Raw genomic sequence first — 14,291 nt, forward strand, 5'->3', positions numbered from 1 at the left:
GCACCACCAGGGCTCAAGGTAAAGAAAAACTGAATTTATTACCAAACATTTCTTGTTTGCTATAATGTAACCAGTTACCTTCAGAAGCAGGACTACTTTAACAGAATTTTTGTGTTCTTTTCTAGAGTTGTAAAATCCCTTGAAAAGAAGTAGTTTGTAAGGCGTGGAAACCCCATAAAGCATATCTCTTTCAGTCATTAAAAGGCTGTATCTGCATGTATGTATATAGTTTCAACTAGAAAAAACAAGGAAGCAAAGAGGCTATACGTAGACATATATGTGGAGACAGCCAGAAACTACTTACAAAGCAGCTGTATGGAAGCTTGGGGAAAAAAATGTGGCTGCTTTAAAAATTCAAAGAGGAGTCTTTTTATGTATTGTTACACCTTATGAAGCACGTCTCTCAAATGATTTGCTTAATCCTATTATTTTTCATCTTTGAAATGTTATGTTTTGCAGTGGTGGTTGCTGCTTATGGTTTATCCATTTAAAGTATTAGTTCCAGTGGCTTCTCAATAACTCATCTGCCAAGGTTTCTAAATATTATATACTGGGATGAGGAGGAACTGAGTGTGATTTATATATTTTGTACAGTTATTTCAGAGGAGTTTCCCTTGGAGCTGTACAAAAGACAATAGAATGTTAATATATTTGTAAATTCAAAAAATTTACAACTTTCATGCAACATCAAAAAATTACCTTTGTGCTTCCTTAAAAAGTCAATACTTTTCTGCAATACAGTGGATTTATCCATCTTTCGAGCATTGCCTGGAAGCATGGATCCCAGCTCTTTGATGAGTACATTAAATTGATCTCTGCGTTTCTTTTCAGACTTGTTTCTTGATACTCTATTAAAAAATTAATAACTACCATAAGAGAGAATATACATGCAAATTGATGAATAGAAGTATGACTAAGTCAAAATTCAGCAAACCCCTTTTCTCTCTTAATTTTTAAATCTTGTATCAATTATTTTAAAATATATAGAAATAATCTAGGGGAAAATATATAGGACCATTTATTGAAATATGGCATTTTGGAATTAAGAAGTCATAAACTGCAAGGAATTGTCTTCTTCCTCCACTGTTGCTATGGCAAACGTGGTTGGGGATATCTTTGTATAATAGAGAATGCAATTTCAATGCATAAATACCCCTCCTGACCACAAATAAAGGTTTCATGCTAGCTCTTTTACAAAACAAACCTCTTTGCTTTATCCTTGTCATCTTCCTCCACGAGACCATCGAAAATGCTGCCATCATCTCTGCAAAGAAAAAAAAACAGGTTTTAGAAAACAATAACCTTGCACAGAATAGTGCTGATCATGAAGACATAGCCAGGAGCAGATAATACTTCAGAGCCAGTTACATACAGTATTTATTTATTAAACCTGTTTACCCCCCCATTTCACTTCAAATGATGCAGCCATTTTAACAATTCAAAAAGAAATACATCTACCCATTCCTACCAAGCTTTTCCTTTAGTCCACACACATGTCTCAATCATACTTAGGATAATGTGAAAGCTTAATTCTAATTTGTAACAAACAGAAGATAAATTTTTCACCTGTCCTTTGAAATTTTCATTTAGAACATAGGTAACTTTAAGAGTATAAACTTAAAATTTAAAAATAACTTACCGGTCTGCAATGGAGCTCATTTTATGGGTGCTTATGGTAAGGAACATAACATATCACACTTTAGTCTTGTGGTAGACATTTGTAATTCTGATCTGTAGGTAAATGGCAATAAAAGAAAATAGAATTTGCAATTATTCCTTCTTCTATTTTCTGATTGATTCCAACAAGCCATGGAATTAAGTTCCAAACGCTCAAGAGCTTTTTGGCTTCGGTATCTTCAATATAGTTCCTTTCCTCAGCAAATCATGCCACAGCACCATGCCACCACCATAAAAACCAAGAAGAAATCAATTTCTTACAACATATCAAAGTTTGCTATTTTTAAAAACTTCAAAAATCCCATTTGTATGCTTGATATACCTAACCTAGATTCCTGCATCCAGACTCTAGTCTTATTTATTGATACATATCATAATTATGATTTAAATTTAAACATGCAATATTTTACCGTGTATTCCTTTCTGGATGATAAATGGCAATATTCTACAAAGACTGATTTCAAAAGGGCCAATTTTTGAGAGAAAGGTATCTTCAGAATGTATTGCCCATAGAAGTTCTTTTAAGTTCTAGCGCGTATTACTATTTAAAAGAAAACAGAAAAAAGTTAATGTTTTAATCCAAAGGACGAACAATAACAGTAACAGTAATAACAGTAACAAAACAATATATTTAATAACATAAGAAATGCTTGCTGAATTAGACCAATGGACTATTTAATCCAGTATTTTGTGCCTGTAGTTACCAATCAGATGCAAAAGCACCTCTTATATTCTCCCAGCAACCAGTGTTCACTTTTAATCTTAATATCACTTTAAAAATATAAAAGTTACCGAAGTTGACAGCCACAACTAAGCCTTGTGAAGGGGAACCACACAGCTTAACTGTGTAGTCTGTGTAAAAATGTTTTCCTTTGCCTCTAAATTCCATAATTTAATCCCATATTCTAACGTGGAAAGAAATTATCTACTTTTTCCATACCTGTCCCATTTATTGTCCTTTACATATAAAAGTCTCAACTATTTATCTCCCCCCCAAAATTATAGCAATCTTATGACCATTTTATATTTTTTCTTAAACTAAAGGCAAGAAAGGCCGACCTAATAAGATGAAATTTCTTTAGAAGGTCCACTTTGTAGTAGCTATGTAGGTTCCTATATATCAGTTCACTGCCTATACAATTGTTTTTAATATGGTGCTTTCTAATTTAATTAGAATGCATTTTCTTGGATCTTTTCAACTTCTTTGCATCACTGAGCACCACTGATTATCTTACTGACTGATTACAACAACTGGGACTCAGGGGCACCGTTTTATAGTGGTTCCATTCTTACCCGAATAAGCAGTTGCAGTCAATAATTATGGAGGAGCAGAACTTGAATCCTTGGTTGCTTCTGTGTGGGATACCACAGGACTCAGGGATCTCTCCTATACTATTTAACATCTATCTGAAGTAGCTGTCGTCTTGAAGTGAAATGACTTTAGTATGCCGATGATATCCATATGCCATCATTCCGGACTGAGTCAGACATGATGTAGAAAGCCTGAACTGGTATCCTGAAGCTGTCAGATTCTGGATGGGATGAAACAAACTACATTAGCTCTAACTGACTGATTGTGGGCATGCCATATTGGTCTGTATTTTTTATTCTGTTGTGACACTGCTATTTAATTTTCTCCACTTAGTTGTATACTTCTGAAAGGAGTGTACTATAAATATTTTCAATTAAAATAAACAAGGGTTTGATCTTGAGTAATTCCTTCTTATTACACTTATACAATTAGGGCTATTCAGCAAAACTACAATCTCAAAAACCTGCAATCATCTGATCTGATTTACTGATTTTCAGTATCACTTGTTCATCTATAAATTATATAATACAGTATAGGTACGTACACACACACATTTTGCACTATTTTTGGCTTGTAAAAAAACAGATGCTAACTACAAATAACTATCACTTTGCTTCATCTAGTGATTGCCCAAATTTGTTCAGTCCTGATATTGTAAATCTAATCAACACTCACAATTTAGAAAAAACAATAATTCCAGAGTGGCTATAAATCATCTGATAAGTTTAGGCAACTAGTTCAGTTTGGAAAGCAATGACGTGTGAATATGGCTGTTCTATTCATACTACCAATATTTTGAATTCTGGCAGAAAATCAAACCGCACACCATACCTTAGAGCTATGTTTAGCTCTGACTATGCATACACATGTCAAGCTTAGAACTTTAGACTATTACGAGATAAATTGTGACCAGTTGGGTCATTATTTCAGAGACATTTCTTTACAGGGGTGTCCAACCTTTCACCTTCCCTGGGCCACATTAGAAGATGAAAATTTGGTTTGGGCCGCACATAAAATAAAATAACAGTAACGATACCTGATCATCCGAAAAAACCATAGAAAACATAGTTAACATATTAAATTTATTTGGAAATGAAATTAGTGAGATGTTTTTATTATTTATTATTAATTAAAAATTATTTATTTTTTATCACTTTTTTATCACAGTTTTTTTATCACAGTTTATTTTCCGGCCAAATTTTGCGGGGGGAGTGGGGGAGAAAGCTCGCCCGCCTCATGCCTACCTCTCCTCCTGCAAATGGCCCGGCTGGATGAGGCAGGACTGGAAGGCAGAAGCAGCAGCAGCAGCGGCGGGGACAGAAGCCTTCCCCCTGCCACCGCTGCTGCTTCTGTCCCCGCCCGCCGCTTCTGCCCCCGCTGCCGCCGCTTCTTCCCCGACCAGGGGCAGAAGCAGCAGCGGTGGCGGGGCAGAAGTGGCGGCGGGGGAAGAAGGGGCGGCGGGAGAAGAAGCGGCGGCGGCGGGGAAAAAGTGGCGGTGGGGGAAGAGGCGGCGGGAGAAGAAGCGGCGGTGGCGGGGCAGAAGCAGCAGCGGTGGCGGAGGCAGAAGCGGCGGCGGTGGCGGGGAAGAAGTGGCGGCAGCGGGGGCAGCGGCGGCGGCAGGGGCAGAAGCAGCAGCGGTGGTGGGGGCAGAAGCGGCGGCGGTGGGGGCAGAAGCAGCAGCGGTGGCGGGGGAAGAACCAGCGGCGGGGGCAGCGGCGGCAGGGGCAGAAGCGGTGGCGGTGCCGCCGGCGGCAACAGCAGGTGGCGGCACTCTGATGGCGCCTGCCTTTTCTCTTGCTGCTTGGCCTGGCACTCGCCTCGCCCCGCCTCGCGCCTGCCTCTCCTCCTCCTCCTCGCTGGCTCTGGCACGAAGGTTGGGGTGGGCACTGGGCCGCATTACGAGGCGACCTGGGCCGCATGCGGCCCGTGGGCCGCGGGTTGGACAAGCCTAACCTAAACAGAGAAGCAAAATGATCACAGGAGGGCAAAAAAGCAGTGAGATGAGGAGTGGCTTCCTGCTGACTTCCTCACTGACTTTCATTGTACGAAGCTGGCAGGGACGGCTGAAAATTAGAATCACATGACCACCACCACTGACTGTCGCAGTGTAGCATTATGGCTGTGCAGCAACACTAAAGCAACTACAATTTTTCCAAATTTCAATGCTATAGGAATCATGATCCAGGATTTTGAACACATTATATAAGTTAGCCCATTTGAGCTAATGATTCAAAAAGATGTTTCTCTACATGCATTGTTTCTCCCAATTGAAGGTTTCAATCAAATGGACCCCAAAAATTTTAGTAATACATAGATTGTGGGCGTGCTTATCGGGGCTCATGCTATCCCATAATGTTTTTCTGCTATATAATAGCAGATGCCTCTTGACTCCCAACAGTTTAAATAAAGGTTTTCCAAAAGTTTTAAGAATTGAGGAGAAACAGATGTAAACAATTAAAATCATTACTCAATAATTCAAACTGAAAAGATCAGGCTAAAAAAGGTCTTGTTTCCTTTCCTACAAGCAAAGATAGGGGAAGGACGGAGAACATTCTTTTACTTGCCTGGGGAGACCTTTTATTTTGATCTGTCAGTTTGCTTAATTTTAAATAAGAAATTAATCTCCACTGTTTCTTAGGGTTTTTTTTTTTAACGCTGAGATGACCGTCCTGTTGCCTACAAATGTCTACTCTCACTCATCACTGCTTACCCGCTTGTTTACTCGCTATGTTTATTGTTTTTGCTCCTTAACAGTTGGAGAATGGGCGTAGGTAGAAGTTACCCTGAACGCCCTCTCTATCTATGCTGCGAGAGAGCCCAGGATGGGTTGACTCCTTCCTATGACGTCATTTAGCTGAGTCTGCACTAAGATATAAAAGCCAGCCCCCGAGAGAGACCCCAGCTTTGGTGAAGATACTTGACAGACTGAAAGGTGTCTCTAAAAGCCCAAATGAATACAGAAATATGGCTTACCCTCTCCGGACGAATCAGGGGAGGGGCTGGCCTCTCTCGCAGCATAGATAGAAAGGGCGTTCAGGGTAACTTCCACCAACGCCCATTCTCCTCCACGCTGCATCGAGAGCCGAGGATGGGACATACCAAATCGAGAGCCCAGGATGGGACATACCAAAGCTTGCATGTTCTACCTACGTCTAACGTGCGCCACTGTTGATCTAAGTCATGGTGCGGGAGGGGGCAGAAACCAGGCAACATAATATCCTGGGACCTGTGGAACAGGTGTTAATCTTTGGAATAAATGAGGGGTCCAGACTGAGGACAACCCTATCATCATAAAAGGAACAAAGGTCCTGTCTGATGGAAAGAGCAGCGAGCTCGGATACCCGCCTGGCTGAAGTGATGGAAACGAGGAACTCTACCTTCAGAGACAGGAAACGGAGAGACCATGTTCTAAGGGGTTCAAAGGGGGGGCTTTGTAAGGGCATTAAGGACCACATGAAGATCCCAGGAAGGATACCTGTGAACCACCGGTGGGTGCAGGTTGGAAGCCCCTTTCAGAAACCTCCTGACTGAAGGGTGATGGGATAAGGAAGGATGTGAACCCCATGAAAGAACCGAGGAGAGGGCCTCAACCTGCCTGCGTAAAGTTTTGGGGGGCCAAACCTTTCTCCAGATCATGCTGAAGGAATCTAAGAACCTCTGCCAACTGGGCTAAAGCAGGAGAGAGAGATCCTCCCTAAGGCACCATCGGAAAAGGGCCTTCCAGGTGGCATCATAGATGCACCTTGTGGGAGGTTTGCGAGATGCCAGGATAGTGATGATGACCCTTTCAGGAAGATCAGCCACCTCTAACCGCTGCCGCTCAAGTGCCACAGGGTCAGCTTGAGCCACTGGGTCTCCGGGTGGAACAGAATCCCCTGATGAAGGGAGATTAGATGGGCTGGGATCCTCCAAGGAGAAGCCACCGATAGGTTGACCAGGTCCGCAAACCAGGGCCTCCTTGGCCAATAGGGTGCCAGGAGGAGGAGCTCCGCTCGTTCCTCCAACATCTTCCAAATTACTGCCGGAATGATGGGGAGCGGGGGAAAGGCATAGAGGAGACTTTTGGGCCATCTGCACCGAAGGGCACTGGTCCCCTCCGCTCCCTGGCAAGGAAACCTGGTGAAGAATCTGGTGACCTGGGCGATTTGAGGAGTGAAGAAGAGATCCACCTCCAGCGTTCCGAATCTGAGGGAAAGGACCTGAATAGAGACAGAGGAATGGACCATTCTGCCTGGTCGACTAGGCTCCTGCTGAGCCAGTCGGCCTGGGAGTTGTTGATCCTGGAGAAGTGGTCCGCCGAGATCGACAACAGGTGTTTCTATGCCCATAACCCCAACCGTAGAGCCTCTCCCATGAAGGCTCTGGACCTAGTCCCCCCTTGCCGGTTAACATGAGCCATGGCGGCCATGTTGTCCATAAGGACTAGAACATGAGAGCCAGTCACTGAGTGCCTGAAATGCTTGAGAGCTAGAAAAATGGCTCTGAGCTCTAGCCAATTTATGGGAAGGGCCTGCTCTGACCTGGACCAAGGTCCTGAGCTATCTGGCCCTGCATATGGGAACCCCAACCCAGGAGGCTGGCATTGGTGGTTATCACTAGCCTGTCTGGGACCCTGAAAAGGAGTCCCTTCCAGATTAACGGGGAACACCACCAATTGAGAGATCTCCAGATTTGTGGCGGGAGTGGGACCTTGATGGATGAGTCGCTGATTGCTGCCCATTGGTAGGGAAGCAGGAACCATTGGAGTGGACAGGAGTGGAAAAATCCGTGGCTCTGGAGATATGACAGGGTAATTTGCAGATCCCGATGGGCTGCATGGATGGAGGAGGACAGAATCAAAATATTGTCCAAGTAGCATTGGATCCTCACTGGAACAGAAAGAAGAGATGCTATCAATGCTGCCAGAACCTTTGTGAAGACCCTTGAAGCCGATGAAAGGCCGAAGGGAAGTGCTCGATACTGGTAATGGGTATTCTGATAACAGAAATGGAGAAACCGGTGATGATGAGGCCAAATGGGGATGTGGAAGAAGCCTCCATGAGATCAGTGAAAGAGAGGAGATCGCCCCCCCCCCCGAACGCTCTCTAAAATAGAATGCAGAGTCTGCACTTTAAATTGCCTATATTTTACAAATTGGTTGAGAAATTTTAGATCCAGGATGGTTTGCTACCCCCCTGAGGCTTTGGGAATGATGAAAAGGCAAGAGTAAGCCCACATCCCCCTTGAGAGGGGGGGGGAACAGGTTTGAATAGTTGAATGGCCTGATTCATGAGGTCTTGCCTTGAAATGTCCCGAGAGACAGGACAGATAAAAAATTTGGGGGGGGGGGGTGGCATTAGGAAGTCCAATTGTAATCCTGACCTAATAGTGCTGAGCATGCAGGCATCCGCCGTGACTCCTCCCATTTGGGGGCAAAGAAGGCTAGGCGACCTCCGATGGGTGGGGAGAACGAGGGATTACTTAGAGCGACGGAAGGAACGACCCCCACCCTCCCGAAAGGGCTGTTTATCAGTATAAGAAGCTGGGTGATAGTTGGCTCTCTTCCCAGAGGAAGAGAGAATTTTACGTTTATCTCTGGTTTCGATAAGGTTCCAGAGCATCGCCAAAAAGCTTATCGCCCTTGAATGAAACTGAAACCAGCTTCCATTTACGGCGTGATTCCGCCTGCCAATTTCTGAGCCATAACAGTCTTCTTGCTGCTACTGAAGATGCCGTGGCCCTAGATGCAAATTTGGCGGAATTGAGAGTGGCATCTGCAGTGAATTCCACTGCTGCGATAATCTTATTAAGGCCTTGGTGAGACCGAAAGTCAGATGTAGGCAATCTAATCTGGCGTTGGTGCAGCCACTATACGGATGCCCACGTAAGAGTGCCAGTAGATGAGAGCGAGGCCAGAACCGGAATGTCAACAGAAGGCACTGCCAGGGTATTGTCCAGGGTTGCGCTGCCGTTGTAGAAACACTTATCCAGAGAAGATGGGCGAGGACCTGCTGTTCCTTGACCATGTCCAGGAACAAAGTGGGAGAAGGCAAAACCCCTGCATGCACTACAGGCTTGGAGAAGAGTGAGTCTGCCTGGCTAGAGGGAATTCCTTGTGGCTCAGGAGCCACTTCCTCTGGCGACAGCTTGGCCTTGCTGAGTAATGGCCTGAAGAGAGAAGGATTGAAGACCAATGCAGAGGATGTCTGCTCTGGGCAAGAGTCTTCTCCCTCTGAAAGATTTTGGTCAAAGGTCTCACCCTCTTCACGTTCTGAACGAGAGGGGTAACTGTGTTCAGATGGTGAAGCCCTTCCCCCCTCATCAACCTCCTCCCATTCTGGTAGAGAAGAATGGACCCTGAGGTCCTGGGGCAGGTGTAAATCAGGGTGATGAGGCAAGGAACTTATATAGATTGAGAAGGGAGAAGGGCCTGAACCCTTTCCAGAGGTCGAAGGATTTGCTTGAAGCCTTCAGCCAATCCCTGCCTAATGGCCAAAGAGACAACATCTTGGATATCCCCTGGTCTATGCTCAAAGGTAGAGGCAGAAGGCAGAAGGGCGCTGCTGCTGTGGGAGTGAAGGTGGCTTCAGGGCTAGATTGAGAAGAGGTTCGAGGCCCAGAGGGAGGGGGTGGAGCATAGGGCCCAGAAGCATGTTGGGAATAAGGCCCAGATCTGCTTAGATCCTGAGGATCATATTGTACTGCAAAGGCCTCAGGAGACCAGGATGGAGGATGGAAAGGCTCATAGATAACTTCTCCTCCCCTGGGAGGGCTTGGCTGGGGCCCACGGGTATCACCTGAAACCTGCTTGTAGTTGCACTCCCTTCTGTTGAATAGTTCTGTTGAACTGCCTCTCTAGGGCTGCATGTCTGCGCTTTTCTGCCCTCAACTCAGCCTGAGTTGCCTTCTTAGGGGCTAGAGCCTTAGCTCTCATTTTAGCAGCCACCTCCCTCTGGACTGATTGGGTGCGTTGCCTACGACTTTTTCTCTTATTGCGTTTAAGAGACTGTTCCACTGGTGGGGAAAACTCTGCCTCACCCTTATCTTGCTCCATTTGAAGAATAAAGGCTCTGGAAAGAAACTGTTTGTAAATTTTTTGTATTAAGCCCCTTAGGGTATAAATTGGCCCCCGGGCTTACAAAATGGCCGCTCACCTCGTGGTGGAAGGCTTCAATCCAAGATGGCCACTGACTGTGGGAAACAGGCTCCGAGGTAGAAGAATCCCTCCTTAGGCTATAAAGACCCCCGAGTGAAGTCAGCAAAGGAACGGGCAGCCGTTGGCCACACGATCAGCTGGCTGACGCTGGTATCGGTTTGCCAATCACTTTTTACGACCGCTCAAACCGCAGGCGTGGGGGAGGTCTACAGATGCTGCCCAACTTGCCTGAAGAGCACTCTAGCAACACTGCTCCCAACGTTGTAGGAGAGAGAGAGAGAGAGCCCTGCTCTCCTGGAAGAGCAGCTGCCCAGATCCTGGGAGCTTCTTGAAATGAGGAAAAACGGTACTGAAGATCGCTGGTGAGTGTTATCTAACAGAAGCTTTCAGAGACACAGCTACTGACTGAAAGGAGCTGAGTCAAACGCTGGAGTCTCTTCCGGGGGCTGGCTTTTATATCTTAGTGCAGACTCAGCTAAATGATGTCCTAGGAAGGAACCCATCCTGGGCTCTCAATGCAGCATGGAGGAGAATGCAGAAGTTTTCAACCTCTATTTCTTCTTTGCTGATTCAGTCCACTGATGCCACAAGCCCCAACTTTATGCCCTCATTTGACTTTTTTCTCCTCCTCTCACCACAACGTGACTTATGACTTTCAAAATAGTAAAAACCATCCAAACTCTGTTCCCTTCATAACATTATCATCCCTCTTTCTCACTCACCACCTCATAAGAGCATCTCTTCTTGAGAGAGTGGGAGTACTTTAAACTACAGTATAATTTACTGGATGGGGAAAACTTGAAAGATGGCAGTTATTTAGACTATTATTTCAATATTGAGAGTGTACAATTTCATAGATTCTAAGTGGCTTACCATTAAAAAGCAAAAGAACACGTATCAAAGGAAGACAGGATCCAGATTATTGGGGGCAATATGCTGACTCTGTAAAACCAGTTAGAGAGGGGCTGTAAAGCACTATGAAGCAGTATGTAAGTCTAAGTGCTATTGCTATTGCTAACCCAAGGCTTAAAAAAGAGCCAGTCTTTTAACTTCAACTTAAAAGTTAAGTTCAACTTAAAAGCCATCTTCCCCATGGTTTTTCATGGCAGAAACCACAAATCTAAAAATGAATTATCTCACAGGAAGTGCTCTTCTACATTTTGTTCAATATCTATCTATCTATCTATCTATCTATCTATCTATCTATCTATCTATCTATCTATCTATCTATCTATCCATCCATCCATCCATCCATCCATCCATCCTATGCTATCCTATTCTATCCTATCCATCCAGATCTCTCTTTCTAATCAATCTATCCATCCAGATCCCTCTCCCTCTCGTTCAATTTGGCAATGCCTGATGTGTGTGTGTTTATACACATGCATTTAATAAAATATATAAGTGTGCTAAAAGTTATTTAGCAAAAATTATGTCATTTTATAACCTATTAATTAATCATACGCTTTGGTCTCAATTAATACCAAACATCACTGATTCTTAAATTGTAGGTTGGAACTCCTAGGAAGAGAACATATGCAGCTGAGGATATTTGCACAGCTAAAAAGGGAGTCAAAACTCGCTCTTGCTTTGCCTAGGCAACTCTGCAGTACGAGTAATATCAAAACTTACTAGGCATTTTATTGCCCTGCTTTGTTCTCACTTTGTCCGGGTAACCTGGCAACTGGGTTGCACAAGCAAAACACAGAGAAAGGGCCAGTACTGAGTTTTGACAGCAGATCCACTTTGTCTGAGCATACCTGCAGGAGTCCTGTCAACTTATTCCTGACTTTATCAAAACAGGGCTCCTGCAGGTTTGCATAGGCAAAGCGGAAGTGTTGTTAAAAATCCCCCCTTGCTTTTCCTGTGCAGGCTTGTGCAGTCAGAGCAGCAAACCAAGTGCAAAATGAGTTTTGAAAGATAATGAGTGGTTCTAACAGTCTGTAAAGCCATCTGCTATCATTATTTATTTATTTATTCTTAAATACATAAATATTTTAAAACAAAATTTAAAATAATTAAATAAAAATGTTATTTTATATTTATTCACGCACAAATTTATTCATTATTTTGTCTGTGTATTTTTAGCCTCATCACCAGCATCGATATTCTTAGATGGAATGTATTCCTTCCCCTAAAAAAGTTCTGCATCCCAGTTTTAAAGGAAGATTTTATTCTTTGACATCCTTATGTAGTGGCTGTCTTCCTTCACAGTCTTAGTACAAATTTGATTTCTTCCAGGAAAAAGAGCTGCTACTAGGAAACTTCACAACTGTCTCTCAATTAACCTTACTGCCACAAAGCCAGAATAAATATTACTGGATTTGCCCTTGCAAACCAAACATTTACCTACCAGAAAATACAAGTAAAAAGGACATTCTGATAAGCAGTTTTGGGTCACAAAGGGAAATATTTGGAAAGTACTGCTCTAAATAATAAGGAAGGACTTTATCTGTATTCTGCCAAAGCACCACAAACAGGAACTGCTTTAAACCACTAGGATTTTGTTGGTTTATTTTGGTATGTAATTTTGTTTACTTTTTTACATCATGATCTTACGCCATATAACAGATCATTTTGGGATAATAATCATAGTTTAAAATCATTTGCCAAGCAATTTGAGGAAATAACTATATGACATACTTAGAATCAAAGCTCTCAAACCTTTTTGCTTTTTCAGTTTTGAAAAACTGAAAATTTCAAAGTTTAATTTTATTGTTTTGTTCTGAGGTTTTCTCTTGGCATTATTGTTATGAACTTCATGAGCAATCTCAGAAAGAATGAAACTAAAGAACAACAAATATTGATAGCAAATATTCTAACAAAGATCAGCAAACTGCAAGCAATGGTATTCCATGTGACATCATATAGAAGCAAAAATTGGGCCTTGAAGAAGCAGGACAGAGAGACTATTGATGCTTTTGGTGTTTGAGAAGACACTGGCAAATACCATGGATGGCTAAGAGAACAGATAAATAGATCATTAAATAAATAAACCAACCCAGGATTCTCAGGGATAAATTATAAGGCTCAAACATACTGTAGGCAAAATACCCAATTCTTTGGAAAAGGCTGTATTATTCTAAAATATTTCTAATTCTAAAAATAGAATGATTTTTTTTTTTTGTGCAAAGTAGAAGAATGTATCTGCAGATCTAAACCCAAACCCATTCATTTTTTTCACAATTCATATTCTTAACCATTAATTCTAAATAATGTTTCCAAAGTCAGGATCATTAAAAAAAAGTTCTTTGAAATTTACATTGCATTTGAGAAATAATGGAAGATCCGAACTAAACCCGGAACTAGTTCCAAATAATAAATTATTTTTATGTTCAACATGCATGTTTACTTTATAACTTTAAAATTAAAGTTAAAAATAAAATCCATAACATTTGAAGTCTTTAGTGATAAATTTAACTTTATAATTAAAAGCATGTATCAGTGATTCCTTGCCAAAATATTCCATTTCTTAGAAATATGTAAAGATGGAGGTTTTTACTTTTGAACATTTGTACTGAACTCCTAATTATTACCTGAAACACTTTAGACTCATATCAAGAAACTATTGCTCCAGCCACCTTACATCATCACCGCATCAACTGCAAGTTTCAGGATCCTATAAAATTAAAAATCACCAATGGTCACCAAAACTTTGATAATCCTAGTTGTAAATATTTACAGAATTAGATTATTTTTACTTTTATTTATTTGTATCTGCCTTTATTATTTTCATTAATAACTAAAGGTGGTAAACATATCAACACACCTTCCTCATCCTATTTTCACAACAACCACCTTGTGAGCTGGGCAGGGCTGAGAGACAATGATTTGGCTCAAAGTTATTGACTTTGACTTTCATATCTAAGATGGAACTTGAATTCACAGTCTCTTGCTTTCTAGCCTGGTGCCTTAACCAAACTGGCTCTCTATTAATATGCTTTTTTCCCTTTAAATATAACCTAACACCTCTGGTTTAAAAATGGGGATCCAATTTAATGTTTCATTGTCACTTTTGACTATAAAATTGAATAGACATGATAATTACTCAGTAAATATGGCTTACTGCATAATATGTAATAGAGGAATGGTTAATTACATGGGTATCATATAGAAATAAGGAAAGAAGGAAGCTTTGTCTGTTTTCATATACTGCATAATAATGTA

At 42.1% G+C, this 14,291-nt stretch overlaps 1 protein-coding gene across 6 annotated transcripts in view; it reads right to left on the reverse strand.

Moving 5' to 3' along the window:
* Window positions 1-14,291, reverse strand: part of CLOCK (clock circadian regulator) — a 51,035-nt gene that overhangs the window by 28,954 nt on the left and 7,790 nt on the right. For 5 of the 6 annotated variants that reach the window (XR_015744170.1, XM_026699922.2, XM_087936631.1 and 2 more), the window contains exons 2-6: window positions 2,971-3,209; window positions 2,088-2,218; window positions 1,640-1,731; window positions 1,205-1,264; window positions 700-848 (exon numbers count right to left, since the gene is read on the reverse strand). Coding sequence is in view for 5 of the 6 variants with exons in the window: in XM_026699922.2 (XP_026555707.2) it covers window positions 700-848; window positions 1,205-1,264; window positions 1,640-1,686 (256 nt within the window). In the remaining variant the exon portion in view is untranslated. Of the gene's footprint in view, window positions 1-699; window positions 849-1,204; window positions 1,265-1,639; window positions 1,732-2,087; window positions 2,219-2,970; window positions 3,210-13,660; window positions 13,746-14,291 lie in introns of those variants that run through there. The other variant, XM_087936629.1, reaches the window with a different exon arrangement.

Source organism: Pseudonaja textilis, chromosome 6 (genome assembly GCF_049901715.1).
Source record: "Pseudonaja textilis isolate UNSWEBS1 chromosome 6, rPseTex1.2, whole genome shotgun sequence".
NCBI classification, from domain to species: Eukaryota; Metazoa; Chordata; class Lepidosauria; order Squamata; family Elapidae; genus Pseudonaja; species Pseudonaja textilis.